The sequence below is a fragment of the Phyllobates terribilis genome, unplaced genomic scaffold (assembly GCF_046119375.1).
Source record: "Phyllobates terribilis strain yellow unplaced genomic scaffold, ASM4611937v1 Scaffold_3__8_contigs__length_932513732, whole genome shotgun sequence".
NCBI lineage: Eukaryota > Metazoa > Chordata > Amphibia > Anura > Dendrobatidae > Phyllobates > Phyllobates terribilis.
In genome coordinates this window covers 794,721,196-794,738,277 of record NW_027362763.1, presented here as the reverse complement: position 1 = coordinate 794,738,277, position 17,082 = coordinate 794,721,196, and the positions used below count along the sequence as shown (strand labels likewise).

The 17,082-nt window shown below is 40.0% G+C and overlaps 1 protein-coding gene across 1 annotated transcript in view; it reads right to left on the bottom strand.

Moving 5' to 3' along the window:
* Positions 1–979: 979 nt before the first annotated feature.
* Positions 980–17,082, bottom strand: part of EFEMP1 (EGF containing fibulin extracellular matrix protein 1) — a 105,622-nt gene continuing 89,519 nt past the window's right edge. The window contains exons 9-11 of the mRNA XM_073672408.1: positions 15,175–15,301; positions 13,171–13,366; positions 980–3,863 (exon numbers count right to left, since the gene is read on the bottom strand). Of these exons, the coding sequence (XP_073528509.1) occupies positions 3,702–3,863; positions 13,171–13,366; positions 15,175–15,301 (485 nt within the window). The 3' untranslated portion in view covers positions 980–3,701. The remainder of the gene's footprint in view (positions 3,864–13,170; positions 13,367–15,174; positions 15,302–17,082) is intronic.

The following is a 17,082-nucleotide window of genomic DNA, read 5'->3' as shown; positions in this document are numbered from 1 at the left end:
GGGAACCTGATACTTGCACTCTTCTGGCATCTTGTTCATGGCTTGGGTCTCTGATCAGTCCTGATTAGTGATGAGCAAGCATGCTCATTACTCGAGATTTATGAGCATGCTTGGGTGTTTTCCAAGTATCTTCAGCGTGCTCAGGTGTTAAGTTTGAATCACGCCGTGTGCATGATTTGCGACTGTTTGACAACTTTAATACATGTGAGGAATGCCTGTTTCTTAGGCATTCATCGTATGTATTAAAGCTGTCAAACAGTTGCAAAATCATGCGCAGGAAGTGACTAAAACATAACACCGAGCACGCTGAAGATACTCGGCGAACACCCGAGCATGCTCGTCGAAAGGGTTAATAGAACATACTCGCTCATCACTAGTCCTGATATCTTATCTAGCTGGAGAGTCCTTCAGAATTCTCTGTTCCAGATATACGTTCTCCCAGGCTTACAGTAATTGATTGTATATCTTGTTCTAGCTCATTCATTTTCTATTTTGCAACAGGTTAAAATAAAACAAATTTAAAAATAATGATTTTTTCTTTTAGTTTCCATTTATTTTAATAAAAACTTTGTACATTAAAGAAAAGAACTAAAAGATGAAAAATGCCTAATAATACATGACTTAAAGATAATGAAATAATATAAAATCATAAAAAAATCACTAAAGATATAATACAAATTTTTCTGTTCACGTGTATTGGTCACGTAAAATTCTAACATTTGAGACAGGATACTGTTAAGTTTAGAATTGTATTTCATTTTCACAGTGCCGTGCCGCCATATTTCACTACGTTTGTTGATTGTGTCTAGTGTTTTTGCAGGTATTTGTGCACATCATTTTTATTAATACTACCCATTATTTTAATATAATTTCTATTATTAACATTAATAACACGACTTAGCTCAGCATTTAGTGTTCCTAAACACATAATCATAGAGGATGTAGCCCTTGTGTGAGAAGGTAAAATATTTGTTAGAAATTAGCTGATTAGATTGCCATGTACTATGTCTTATGGACAACTGATTGGTCCCATTAATGCAAATATGCTCTGCTTCCCTCGCTTGAATGGTGTAAGCACACACCACTCAATGTATTATCTATGGGATTGGCAGACAGCCAAGTACTGTGTCCTTCTACATTAGTCAGTCCCATAGATGAATAGAGGTCCATGAATAGAGTGGTGGTGTGCATAGATGACCATCTTGCTATTGAAATGGGGAAGCCAAAATCCATTTTTAGGATCAATGGGGATCCCAGCAGTGGAATCCCCCAATGATTAGCTATGTATCACCTATTCTGTGTATAGATGATAATTTGGTACAGTTGGTCAACCCCCGTAATACAAGATCCATCAGTTTAGAAAAACTTTAGATTTAGTGTTTTGTCTAAAAAATGTTTTTCTTGGGAATGAATTCATCTTTATGACTTTTAGGTTCGGCCATCTATGTGTGTCTAATTGGGTTCTGATCCTTGAGACCCCTCTCTGCAGAACAGAGAGGCTGCATTGCTTATATACATTCAGCCGTGACCGGTACCGTATATAATCCCAACCTGAACTCCATTTACTTAAAGGTGTTGTCCGGTGTAGAATGGCAAGTCTGCAGTCACTCTATGTGACTGCAGACTTGTGAATCCTCCCAGCACATGCACTGTGCACTGAGGGGATTCGCCAGTGTCTATGCCGGGACGGTAGTCAAGTATGAGATATACATACTTCCAGCCTGAATCCATCCAGTGGGTGCGGCCTCGCTCAATACACATATTAAGTGAGACTGCGCCCACTAGATGGACTCTGGCCAGGAGTAGGCATATTGCATACTAGACCTCTGTTCCCAGCTCATACGCCGACAAATCCTTGCGGCGCACAGTGCGTGCGCTGGGAGGATTCACAAGTTTGCAGTCACACAGTGACTGCAGACTTATCACTTTTGACTGGACAACCCCTTTAAATAGGATTAAGCAACAGCAGTATCAAGCACAGGCACATTTATTGAGACACTTGTATCCCTTCATTCTGGTGCTCAGGGTCCACAGATTGGATACATTTTTCTGAAATCCCTTTAAATCAGCGTTTAGGATGTTTTTTTTTTAAAGCCATCTTATATTGTATGTATACAGGAAGGAAATTGCATCTTTGTATAAATTAATTTTACGTTGAAGTCGAATGTCTTTGAAAGGAGATACATATAATAAACATCATGCCTATTCATTATGAAACAAATTGTAAAGCTACATTGAATTTATATCTATAATAAGAAAAGGCACTTTACTATTGAAAGTCATTTAAAACTTTTCTATATTATGGTAAACAAAACAAAAAAGGTAATTACTATGCAGACAGGAACACAATTCAAGAAAAAAATAAATTTAACATATATCTACTAGAAATATATTTACATGGTATGAACAAAATATAATTGCTATAGTGCTTAGTTCTTGCATATGTGGATAATAGAAGGAAATGTTTATTGTGTCATCACTTACAATGGAAATAGACATTTAATTGCAGCAAGTTGAACTGTACGGGTACGGTCACACGGAGATTTTTCTTTTACTATGGATTTTTGCATGTATTCTGCTAAAATCCATGAGAAATCCTTCCAGATCTGTGTTGCAATTCTTATGGCCACAGATTTCTGCCGTCAGAATTTTCCATTGTAAAAATGCTCCATGTGAACATATCCAAAGTAAAGAAGTTATTCAAGGCTCTTAGCTCTCCTTTTATGTCTGTTGTAGTAAGTAACAATTCTGGAGCGTCTTTTATTAGAGCTCTGTGTTACACTGTTCTTCTTTTACTCCTTCTGGAAAGGTATGATTATATTGACGATTAGTTATTACCATAAGGCCATGCCGACACCACATAACTTTGTCATAGGCAAATCTACCATGGATTTTGTAGAGATTCCACAAAAAATGCATTGTATGCATGAACCCTAAAGATGAAACTCAAATTTATGACCAGTGGATTGGCATCACAGATTAGCCCCATTATTAAGCTATACACATGAGATGAATTTTAATATGACATGTATTTTAGGGCTAACCTTTACTTTTTAGCCATAGGTTTGCAGTTTGAGATGCTGCATATTGGCTCGAGGATGTCAATCATTACAGCTTGTCCATACATCCTTACAGAAATACTATCTACTGGCTTTCACGGTACAAGAATATATATTTTCCCTATACAGAAATAAGTGAATTTTCACCTATTTCAATGGTGGAGCTAATTTCGTGGTGACAGCAATTTTTTTTTGCAGATTTTAATGTTGAAAACCTCAAGTGGGTTGGTCCCATCAGTGACTGACTGCTATGTCTGTATGCGGATATACAGGCCAGGCTGTCAATATCTGATTGGGACTGCTCACTGGACTCATAAACAGAGAATGAAGAGGGTTTTCAATGTAGACAATGTACAGTTCCAAAATTTTCCGGAATTGAGATGTAATAGGAAATCCTAATATTCGTTGTCCAGAGCTATGAGCCTAGTAATTCTTGTTTCTGACCAGAAAATGTCTTTCTCCACTAACTGTAAGCTATGATTAAAATTTGACAGAACACAAAAAAAATAATTCAAAATGTAATTACAAAAAGATGTGAGTGGTCTATGTATACAATGTGATTAAGAGAAGAAATGTCTATAAACAAAAGGTAATGTATGCAGAGTGGAATATGTTACTGCTTCCAGTGTCATGGTAGAGTTACTAGAATGGGTATGGACCAACTATTATAGTAAGCCGTAAAATGGAACTTGACCGGTAGTTCATTAGGCTATTCACAGTCACCATTTCCAGGTCAACAATGTATTCTCTTGGTCCAGTTAGTGGTCTGATCAGGACAAGCATCGCACTCACTCCACTTGTATGCTGGAAAATAAATGAGAATCATTAATGAAGTCAGAATATTGTATTTTCATACTATTTTATTCAAATTTTCGTGACATATTGTACTTCATGATAGTGGTAAAATTTATTCGATATGACTTGCGTTTACTTGTGAAAAAAACGGAAATTTGGCAAAAATTTTTTAAATTTTGCGATTTTCAAACTTTGAATTTTCATGGCCTTAAATCAGAGAGCTATGTCACACAAAATAGTTAATAAATAACATTTCCCACATGTCTAATTTACATCAGAACAATTTTGGAACCAAAGTTTTTTTTGTTCGGAAGTTATAAGGGTTAAAAGTTGACCAGCGATTTCTCATTTTTGCAACAAAATTTATAAAACCCTTTTTTTTGGGGACCACATCACATTTGAAGTGACTTTGAGGGATCTATATGACAGAAAATACCCAAAAGCGACACCATTCTAAAAACTGCACCCATCTAGGTGCTCAAAACCACATTCAAGAAGTTTATTAACCCTTCACGTGCTTCACATAAACTGAAGCAACGTGGAAGGAAAAAATGAACATTTAACTATTTTTCACAAAATGTTTGCTTCAGACCCAATTTTTTTATTTTCACAAGGGAAACGAGTGAAAATGGACCACAAAGTTTGTTGTGCAATTTCTCCTGAGCAAATATCCCATATGTGGGGGAAAACCACTGATTGGGCGCACGGCAGGGTTCAGAACGGAAGGAGCACCATTTGACTTTTTGAATGTAAAATTTGCTTGAATAATTAGCGAACACCATGTCGCGTTTGGAGAGCCCCTGATGTGCCTAAACAGTGGCAATCCCCACAAGTGACACCATTTTGGAAACTAGACCCCTCAAGGAACTTATCTAGATGTGTGATGAGGACCTTGAACCCCCAGGTGCTTCACAAAAATTTATAACATTGAGCCATAAATATACAATTTTCACATTTTTCCCACAAAAATGTTTTTCAGCTCCCGATTTTGCATTTTCATAAGGGTAACAGGAGAAATTGCCCCAATTCGTCATGAGTAAGCCGATACCCCATATGTGGGGAAAAACCACTGTTTGGGCGCATGGCAGAGTTCGGAAGGGAAGGGGCACCATTTGACTTTCTGAACGTAAAATTGCTTGAATACTTAGCGGACGCCATTTCGTGTTTGGGGAGCCCCTGATGTGCCTAAACAGTGGAAACCTCCCACAAGTGACCCCATCTTGGACACTAGACCCCTCAGGGTTTATAAAGTAAAGCCGTGAAATTAAAAAATCTAATTGTTTTCCACAAAAATGTACAATTATCCCCAATTTTTTTATTTTCACAACGGTAACAGGAGAAAATGGACCCCAAAATTTGTTGTGCAATTGCTCTTGAGTACAGACATACCCTATATGTAGGGTAAAACTATTGTTTGGGCGCACGGCAGGGCTTGGAAAGGAAGGAGTGATGTTTGGAACGCAGACTTTGATGGAATGGTCTGCGGTTGTCATGTCGCGTTTGGAGAGCCCCTGATGTGCCTAAACAGTGGAAACCCCCCCAAGTGACCCCATTTTGGAAACTACACCCCTCAAGGATTTTATCCAGGGGTATAGTGAGCATTTTGAACCCACAGGTACTAAACAGAATTTGATAACATTAGGTTGTCATACTGAAAATGTTCATTTTTTTTTTCACGAAAATGTAGTTTTCGCCCCAAATTTATAATTTTTGCAGTGGATAATAGAAGAAAACAGACCCCATAATTTGTTAGGCTATTTCTCCCGAAAGCGATGATGCCCCATATGCCATCAGAAATTACTGTTAGGCCACACTTCAGGGCTGAGAAGGAAGGAGCACTATTTGGCTTTTGGAGCATAGATTTTGGTAGAATAGTTTTTGGGTGATATTTGCCGAGCCCCTAAGGTGCCATAACAGCAGAAAAACCCCAAAAGTGACCCCATTGTAGAAATTGCACATGTCAGTGAATTCTTCTACTGCTGCAGTGACTATTATGTAACATCCACGCCAGGTTTTATTCTGGAGCATTCCAAATATGCCAGTTTAGTGCCCATACATTGTGCCCCCATTAAGTCTCAGAGGAGAGCGCAGGATAAACATGAGCCGAGCCTTATTCTGATTTTTTTGGAGGCAGAATGAAGAAATAAACAGCAGTACCAGAATAGTTCTTATTTTTATTTTGCGCAGTTCACAGTGCGGTATAAGTGATAAGGCGGATTTATTCTTCTGGTCAGTGCGATTACTACGGTACCAGATTTATATGTTTTTTTTTAGGCTTTGTTGCTATCACACAGTAAAAATGCTTTTTTTTTTATAAAAAGTAGTTCTTTTCGTTGCCATATTCTGAGAGCAGTAACATTTTTACTTTTTGATGAACAGAGCTGTATGATGGCTTATTTTTTGCAGGACGAGTTGCAGATTTTTTTATACCATTTTCAGGCACATAGTAATTTTTGATCGCTTTTTATTCACATTTTTCAGACACAGAATGAACAAAACTAGCAATTCAGTTGTTTTTAATTTTTACTTTTTGCTCTGTTCGCCGTGCGGTAAAAGTGATAAGACCAATTTGTCCACCAGTTCAGTACGATTACAGAGATACCAGATTTATATATTTTTTTTATGCTTTGCTATTTTTACAAACTAAAAACAGTATTTTACAAAAAAGAATTTGATTTTGCATTATCGCATTCTGAGAGCTGTAACTTTTTTATTTTTTTGCCGAATGAGCCATATCATGGCTTGTTTTTTGTGAGACGCTTTGGCATTTTTATTTGCATAACTTTTATTTTACATACGACCTTTTGATCGCTTTTTATTAACTTTTTTTTGAGTCAGTGTGATGAAAAGCGTCATTTTTGGTGTGTTTTTTATTTATTTTTTTACAGCATTTGCCAACCGGACTAAATAACATGACAGTTTTATAGAGCGGGTCGTTCCGGATGTAGCGATACCAATTATGTGTACTTTTTTTGTTTATTTTTGTTTTATCACAAACGCTGCGTTTTGAGCTGCGAAACGGATTTTAGTGATTTGTGTGCACTTTTTGTGTGTTCTTTTTTTTACTTTTTTACACATTTTAATTAACTTTTTTTTACTTTTTCACCAAGCCTCACTGTGGGACATGTGTGATTTTCACTTTGATAGCAGGTCTCATACTCTGCACTACCTCTGTACTGAAGCATGAGATCTGTCAGTGAGTCATGTCAGACTCACTGACTCTGCCTGTGAGATCCAGCTTATTGCTGGATCCCACAAGCCACCATACCCTGGGATCATCACATGATCTCAGGGTACCATGCTAACCATCGGGACCTGCGATTCTCATCGCAGGGGTCCGATGGTTACTAAGGGGGTTGCAAGATAAGCACTTAAATACCTGGTAAGCACTTAAATACCACTGTCACGATTGACAGCGGTATTTAAGGGGTTTATCGGCCCCGATCGGCATTGAGACCGGCCGGGGCTGATATTGCAGGGTGTCAGCTGTCACACACAGCTGACACCCGTAGGAATCGCCGCCGGGCGGAGATATTTACTTATTCCACAGCGACGCATTTTAACGGCACTGTGAAATAAGTACCCGTAAAAATGTGTTACGGTGGTTGTTAAGGGGTTAAAGAGGGTTTGTCATCAAGACTTTACTTGGGGCAACGCTCTGTTATCATTCATTTTTATTTTGCTTATACTTAAAGGGAAACTGTCACCAGAATAAAACGCTTTTAACCTGCAGATATGGGGTTATTCTACAGGTTAATAGCATTAGTATGCTGGCCGGTGCCTGCACTTAGCCTAATGCTGCAGGGAAAAAATTAACTTTATTCTCCCCAGCAGCGTTCCTGTTTCAGTCACAGGGGCGGCGCTGGTGCTGGTTTAGTCACCACTCTGAGTACACAGAGTGGCGGCTGTAATCGCGCCCCCAGCACTGACTGACATCCGGCCGTAATGCTGGGGGCATGATTAAAGCCGCCGTTCTGTATACTCAGAGCGGTGGATAAACCAGCGCCGGCGCCGCCCACCTGACTGAAACTGCACCCCCAGCCATGCCTGACACGAGCTCTGTATTGGGTCAGGCTGTCAGTCAGGGCTGGGCTCGATGTATTAGTCATGGAGGCGGCATCGGCACTGGTTCAGTCACCGCTCTGAGTATACAGAACGGCGCCGGTAACTGCACCCCCGACCCTAACTGACAGCCAGCCCCAAAGAACCAGTGTCAGTCAGGGCCGGGGGTGCAGTTACCGGAACTTTTTAAAAAAGAAAAAAATGGAATACTCAGGGGAACTGCAGGAATAAAATAAGAACAAAACCTGGCCCCTTCTGACCTGGTGTCAGATCCCTACTATAAGGATACACATATAATATGTTATGGCACAATGTACACTAAGCCTTATGGAGACATATGGACATTGTAGATGGGGGGTCCCTCACTTAGTCATACTGTTCGTTGCGTCCAACCAGTGTTCAGTCACATTCAATGGCAAGAACAGCTGCAGCAAGATTCTTGACAGAAAAAACTGGAAACCTCTAGTAAATCCCGACAAACCATATACAGTTCAATGAGATCTTCTGGGCACCTTTTGGTTGCGTCATAGGGACGGACATATAGCCGTGCAGTTGGTGCAGCTGCATGGGGCCCAGCAGTGGAGGGAAGCCCTTGCAGGACGGTTAATAATGAAGGCAATCTGGCCTGAGGCCCCTAGGGGCCCATGGCCAGATTGCCATCATCAAAGGCAGCGTTCCGGGCAGGGAGTGATCCTGCAGCTCTGCTGCCTATAGTAGAAAATGTCAGCGAGGCCGAAGGAATCCGTCCTCATCTTCCTGCCCGCCACTTTCTCTGTGACACAGGCGCTTGGCTTGATGACGTCAGCATGCAGCGCGCGCCTGTGTCATTGAGAAAGTTCCCTGCAAGAATAGGAAAAGCAGCGTTGCCACTTGGGAATGTAAGGAGAGGTGAGTGTTTTGTTTTTTTTGCAATATACTGCGTAGAGGACAATGAAGAGGGGGTTGGGATGGGGTAAAGGGTGTTAGAGGGACTTCAGGGACTCTTAATAAACAAGGGGAGGGGAAGTAGGACATTTAATATGATTTTTAAATGAATTGGGTGTTGGGGGAGGATGCTGAGTTCATGATAGTGTCATACTGAATTGTGGGGTGGGATAAGACGCTATCAGGGACTTGTAATGAATAGGGAGGCGGCAGAGGATGCTAAGTATCTGCCTGCATCCTCCCCCACCGCCAATTCATTACAAGTCCCTGATAACGTCTTCTCCCACCCTACCATTCATTATGATGCAATCAAGAACTTATAATGAATTCGGGGGTGGTGTGTGGGGGGGGGCACAGGACAGGGTCTAAGGCTATGTTCACATGTTCAGTATTTGCAGCAGAAAATTCTACTGCAAATCCTATTGTGTTGGCAGGAAAATCTCTGCATAAAATACGCGTTTTTGTCGTGTTTTTTACATACGTTTTTGATACCGATTTTTTCTTACTTATTAGTATGGGTGTGAATCTGCTGCAAAATCGTTGCAAGAATTGACATATTTGAACCTGCTGCAAATGTGCAAGGAAAATATAAGCAATGTGTGCATGAGACTTCAGGAATGTCATTCACTTTGCTGTTACTGTAAAACGCTGAGTATTTGCAAGGCATATGCACATAGCCTTGCAATTAATTGGGGGAGAGTCACAGAGATAGATTAATTTATATCTATTGGGCGGCAGAGGTTATAGTTAATGGGGGGCACAGCTCTGGGCTATTTATCACTTTATATTTTGAATGGTGGGTGGCTAATATATATTAGTGGTGATTTAAATATATGTATTCAGGGGTGCAGTGCAAGGGATTTTTTATTCAGTAGACAAATGTATGCATACAATATATGTGACCTTGTTATATTTAGGGCTGTGGTGATCATCATGACAAGACGAGTCCAGGCTCAGACATATGGACATGAAGGTCTGACCAGATGGAGATGATATAACAGAAAATGGCTCTAATAAGACAAGACGTCAGTGGTCACTGGATATAAGTATTTATTCTGTATCTGTACTGTATGACTTGGAGAAAATCTATTTTATGTAAAATCCCTTAGGCCACATTTTCACATTCTTGAGATCTGTCCGTTTCATAGATCCATTCACTCATCCTTGAAAATCACGGATCTGAGCATGAGATCTGCGAGATACAGAGCATGTCCTGTTCTGATCCAATTTTGAGGACATACTCAATGGGTCTGTGTGCGGTCTGAGAAAAATATCGGGGAAGCACACCGACACTTCCGTTGGATACAGAAATATAGCCTTATTATATATAGCGACGTCCCTTAGTGTATAGTGTACTCATTTATTTTGTATAGCCCAGTCCTTAATTACATAGTTTCCTGTTTTATTATACATAACACCATCCCTTATTATGTCGCATCCTCTCTAGTTATGTACAGCACCATCTCTTATTATATAACGTCCTCTGTAATTATGTACATCGCTGTCCCTTTATGACACATTATTATGTCTTGTTATGTACAGCACCCTCCTTGCATAGCTTATTCTTGTTATTTTTTGTAAATCACAGCCCTCTCTTTATTACATAGTCCTCTCTTGTTAGATATGAAATAACTGCTGATGGGGCAGCATCTGACCAGAAGACCAGTCCATCAGCCTCCTCCATTAAAAAGAAGCTTTCCCATGTTCCATCAGCAGTCATTTCAGTTTATATCCAACAAGAGAGGACACTATACAATAAAGAGAGGGCGCTATGTGATAAAGACAGGGCACTGTAGATAACAAAAATAATAAGAATCCAATATATGAGGGACAAAACAGGGCACTATGTAAAATATAATATATATACAGTACAGACCAAAAGTTTGGACACACCTTCTCATTTAAAGATTTTTCTGTATTTTCATGACTATGAAAATTGTACATTCACACTGAAGGCATCAAAACTATGAATTAACACATGTGGAATTATATACTTAACAAAAAAGTGTGAAACAACTGAAAATATGTCTTATATTCTAGGTTCTTCAAAGTAGCCACCTTTTGCTTTGATGACTGTTTTGCACACTCTTGGCATTCTCTTGATGAGCTTCAAGAGGTAGTCACCGGAAATGGTCTTCCAACAATCTTGAAGGAGTTCCCAGAGATGGTTAGCACTTGTTGGCCCTTTTGCCTTCACTCTGCGGTCCAGCTCACCCCAAACCATCTCGATTGGGTTCAGGTCTGGTGACTGTGAAGGCCATGTCATCTGGCGTAGCACCCCATCACTCCCCTTCTTGGTCAAATAGCCCTTACACAGCCTGGAGGTGTGTTTGGGGTCATTGTCATTTTGAAAAATAAATGATGGTCCAACTAAACGCAAACCGGATGGAATAGCATTCCGCTGAAAGATGCCGTGGTAGCCATGCTGGTTCAGTATGCCTTCAATTTTTAATAAATCCCCAACAGTGTCACCAGCAAAGCACCCCCACACCATCACACCTTCTCCTCCATGCTTCACGGTGGGAACCAGGCATGTAGAGTCCATCAATTCACCTTTTCTGCGTCGCACAAAGACACGGTGGTTGGAACCAAAGATCTCAAATTTAGACTCATCAGACCAAAGCGCAGATTTCCACTGGTCTAATGTCCATTCCTTGTGTTTTTTAGCCCAAACAAGTCTCTTCTGCTTGTTGCCTGTCCTTAGCGGTGATTTCCTAGCAGCTATTTTACTATGAAGGCCTGCTGCACAAAGTCTCCTCTTAACAGTTGTTGTAGAGATGTGTCTGCTGCTAGAACTCTGTGTGGCATTGACCTGGTCTCTAATCTGAGCTGCTGTTAACCTGCGATTTCTGAGGCTGGTGACTGGGATAAACTTATCCTCAGAAGCAGAGGTGACTCTTGGTCTTCCTTTCCTGGGGCGGTCCTCATGTGAGCCAGTTTCTTTGTAGCGCTTGATGGTTTTTGCAACTGCACTTGGGGACACTTTCAAAGTTTTCCCAATTTTTCGCACTGACTGACCCTCATTTTTTAAAGTAATGATGGCCGCTCTTTTTTCTTTACTTAGCTGCTTTTTTCTTGCCATAATACAAATTCTAACAGTCTATTCAGTAGGACTATCAGCTGTGTATCCACCAGACTTCTGCTCAACACAACTGATGGTCCCAACCCCATTTATAAGGCAAGAAATCCCACTTATTAAACCTGACAGGGCACACCTGTGAAGTGAAAACCATTTCCGGTGACTACCTCTTGAAGCTCATCAAGAGAATGCCAAGAGTGTGCAAAGCAGTCATCAAAGCAAAAGGTGGCTACTTTGAAGAACCTAGAATATAAGACATATTTTCAGTTGTTTCACGCTTTTTTGTTAAGCATATAATTCCACTTGTGTTAATTCATAGTTTTGATGCCTTCAGTGTGAATGTACAATTTTCAAAGTCATGAAAATACAGAAAAATCTTTAAATGAGAAGGTGTGTCCAAACTTTTGGTTTGTACTGTATATCTGTAGCTTTGTCACCACAAAAGGAGGGGGGCACAAACACATTTCTTTCACAGGGGCCCCAAGCTGTCAGTGTCCGCCCCTGATGTGTCATACCATGCATGGATCTAACACAGTGTCATGACTTCTTCTATTATTAACAGAGGCCATGATGAAAATGTGAGCACAATCTAACAAAGAGCTGTGCCAGACCTGGCTTGGCAACGTACTACATCATCAGTCATATAACCAGCATGTAATACTAAATTTGCCTTGCAGCAACTACTGCAGAGATAGTCTATGGCCAGTCACAAGTTTCTCTGCCAATATCTGCAGTCCAACTTTGGTTTTAAAAACAGGAATAATAAAGAGCAGCTGATAGCCGGATCAGCTTTATTTATAAAATGGGTTTTCCTGATGGGACTTCTGTTCTGTCTTGATGAACCGTCATTAACTTTTTTCCACCAGGGCAAGACTTTTTTTTGCATGAGTTACACACATCATCTTTGTTATTTCCTAAACTTCTCTTAGGTGCCACATTCTCATGGGAGGCAGCAGGGTTCAATTCACCATATTTGAGATATAAGTGCTTCTAGAAATAAGCTTTAGGTAAAAAGAGCTGCCAGAGGAGACCATGACAATGTGCTAGCTACCCCGATGTGTTGTATGGAAAGTGACCATGATGCTCTGTTGGCATTAGCAAAGCATCTGCCGTTATTTCTAGTACGTGTGGAGGACTCTCTTCTGAATAATAGCAATCCTTGGTGCTTTAACCTTTAGAAACTCAAGAATAGGCATTATGAAATCTTCAATTAAAACAACCAACAAAAAAATCTTGATTAAATCAACTCACCCGTAAGTAGAAATCTCCATTTTCATTTCCAGATTTAATCCTGAAGGTGTTAATTGTATTAGTGTAGATCAATGTAGCCTGAACTAGGAAGATGTCAGAAGGTACAGCTCGGTTGGATCTGATACTCATATATTTGTGGACAATGCTGTATGGTTGTTCTCGACAAAGGGGATTTGTAACATGGCATACACAGCGGCTGAAGCAAAAAAATATTATTTTTAAAACATTAATCATAAATGGTAATAAATTGGTTCCATATGAACAAATAAATGTCTTAATAATATGAAACGTCTTGAAATAGTTGTGGGGGCAGCAGTCTATATTCGTCAAGACTGTCAATTTTCATGCCAGTCTTGATGAGGAGGCGGGGTGGAATTTGAGGCTCCTCTTAATGAATCAAGAGCATCTGACGAGTGCCGTGCGTGTCTGTGTGCCACCACTCGCCATGAATTTGACAATTGTTGGTTGCCTCGCCTCTGTCCCACACCAGCATACCGAGTTTGTAGGAGCTAGGCAAAAATGGTAAGAGAATGTAAAAAATTGCAAAATGTTAGGGCAGCTTCATATTGCGCCAAATCTATGCAAGTTTTCAAAGCTTTTTTAGACAGAATTCTGGCATAAAAGCATTTATGAATGCCGGTTGAGTTATCCACAACTTGAAACTGTTGGGCCCTGATTTTTATACATCAGAGCTAAAAGCCTGAAAATCTATCTTAAAAGGGATTATTTGGTTCTTTAAAATTTATGGCCTATCCTTTCAATAGACCATCAATATTAGATCAGTAGAATTCTGACTCCCTGTCATCAGCAGTTTATGAAGGATACCCCATTAAACATTAAAGAGATGGTCCACTACTTTCTCATTGATGACCTATCCTAAGGGTAGCTCATCAATGTCTGATTGGTCGGCAACCCCGTCGATAAGCTGTTCTAAGTGTCGGCAGTTTGGCTGGCTGACATTGTGGACCCAGAGAACAGCTCATCGGAGGTGGTGCCAGGTGTCGGACCCTGACCGATCAGACATTAATGACCTATCCTAAGGATATGTCATCTATGAAAAAGTAGTGGACAACCTCTTTAAATTGTTTGCCAGCCGCAGCATAACCTAAATTGTGGAGTAGGCAGCTTGTGACCAGAAGTGTCTGTATCCATCTATGCTATTATACCTCTCAACATGCAAATTTCCTCTTCAAACGAAGAGGACTTGAACTCCAGGGCCACCTACTGGAAGTAGCAATCCTAAAAGTCACTATCGACTATCCACCAATTACTATTTAACTATTTAATTTCCCAGAGGAGCATTGCAAGACTTATAAGAGTCCTCACATTGGCATTCCAGGCTAGGCATGTCACTCTCCACAAGGACATCTCACTTTAGACATGAAACTATTAAAAAAAATAGACTTGTTTCTGCTAAGACCAACTAGGTATGTCTAAGGTAGCTTAAATTGTGGTATCGCAAGTCTGTTATTAAAGGTACTTGTTCCATCAGTGTCCCCATCCATGATTTAATATGCTACCACATCCTAATGGAAACAGGCCAAGCCAAACCATGATATAGCTCCTGATTTGGCCACCAAACAACTTACTGCACTGTGAAAATGTTATTGCTTTTTTTTACTCCTACCATCATTTGTTAGAAAAAACACTCAAAACATGACCAATAGTAGACTTCTGACTCTAGTGAGAGCACCTTTCCCACTGGTGTCTATAACATTTTTTCTACCACTTTGTCATTTTTGAATAGTTGAGTATTTTTCACATTTGGAGAACAAAGTAAAGTTCTTCAAAAAACTAAATTGTTTGTGCATATCTCAGTAATGACTACTCTAGACAACCCTCCCCATGCTAAGCTGTGATTTATTGATTTGTTAACACCATTTGCAAATAGTACAAAACCCTCCCATGCTTAAGATAGCTCACACAATGCAGATGCCTGGACAAGGACAAAAATATTTTAAATTTACACTTTCACACAAATTTTTTTGACCTACATCTACTTACTTATCTGACATACGAACATAAGGATCTTGGCAGGGGTTTGCTGGGTAACATCGGAATCCTCCATAATAATTCCAACATGTGGCATCTTCCCCACAGTCATGGGTGTTACTTTCACATTCATTTATGTCTGTAGATATATTAAATAGGGCAAAACATCTTTTAATAATGAGGCCAAAAATTTAGATTCAAAGTATTTGATTAACCTGTTAAGGATGCAGATGTTTTTTGGGCATTGAAGCAACATCAAGTTTTTTTTTTTCTTGCATTACTGCATTTTGAGAGTGAAAACTTTTTAATTTTTCTGGCAATGTTTTCCTCGTTGTATGCGGACTATTTTTTATGCACCATCTTAGGGTACATACAAGGTTTTGAAAAGTACTTTTTTTCAGGAGAATTGGAGAATTGAAAAAAAAAACTGCAATATTGTTTTTATTGTGTTCGATGTGACATATAAATGTTGTTTATTTCACTCTGCAGGTTAGTATGATCACGGTGTTACTGCATTTATATAATTTGTGTATATTTTATTACTTGTAGTTTTGCTATTTTGCAAAACAGGACATTTTTTTAAATCAATTGTTTTCACATTTTGATACTTTTTTTTAAACACTAAACTCATTTTTACCCTCATTTTTAGTCTCACAAGGGAACTTGATCATTTATTTACCTGATCATTGGTATAACACACAACACAACTTCTGTATTGCATTGTCTTATACATGTCAACGAAAATAGGGCCTGAGGCAGACCAAGGAGCCTTCATTATTCCCGACTGCAGTGGAAACACATTGTCAATCTGCAGCCACTGAACTGGGCAGCCATTTGGGTGTCACAGGTAGTCTCCTTCCCTAGTAGTTAAAGGAGTTATGCATGACTTGGACAACCCCTTCTCATTTCCCATGTTTGGCCCCATTAAAATAAAAAAGCTTATACTCACCTCCAGTGCTGGCGCCATTCCAGTGGTGTGAGCCCTTGCTCTCCTGTGGCTCACGTGAGGTTGTTACGTCATGTGAACCCTGCGCCCAATAAGCGCTGGCTTCACTGTACCCGCCTTTGGACATATAAGTAATTAACAGGAAGTGAGCGGCCAGAAAACATACATTAAAAGCCGCCGAGGACTGAGCTGCACAGAAGACTAGTCAGACATCAGACAGGTGGGTCCTCTGTGGCTACTCCCCGCCTGCTGCCAGTGACTGACAGATCTCTACTTATACATGCACACAGGCCCTTTTTCTATCCCTGGCCAGCACGGTGGCTCAGTGTTTAGTACTATAGCCTTGCAGCACTGCAGTCATGGGTTCAAATCCCACCAAGGATAACATCTGCAAGGTTCTCTGGGTTCTGCGGTTTCCTCCCACATTCCAAAGACATACTGATAGGGAATCTAGATTGTGAGCCCCAATGGGGACAGTGCCAATAATATCTGTAAATTGTCAGAATTGTAAAGCGCTGTGGAATATGGTGGCACTATATAAATAAAAAGATTATTATTATCCTTAGGTGGAATGAGCTGGCCACTTCGGCTTTCATCCTGATGCTGTAAAAGCATAAAATGGCGCTGCTTATTTTAGAGTTCCTTTGATAGATCCCATTAGGCCTGGGATGTCATAGCTGCACATTTTCATTGTTTTTACGCTCTCTGAGCATTCAGTAGTGTGTGAAACAGCGCCAGGTGAATGAAATTGCAGATTGAATTCTTGGACATCCACAAATTTAAGGAAATTTGACTCAAAGTCAATCCTCCATGGAACGATCCACTCATCTCTGCTGTTTGTTTTCACAGCAAAGCTGACAAGTGAGGTGCGGAGGACATGAACTGTCAGTCAGTGTGAAAACTGAAACATATCAGATTTTCTATATGTATACTCAAATAAAAAAAATCACCATAAACATTTATGCTAAAAACCT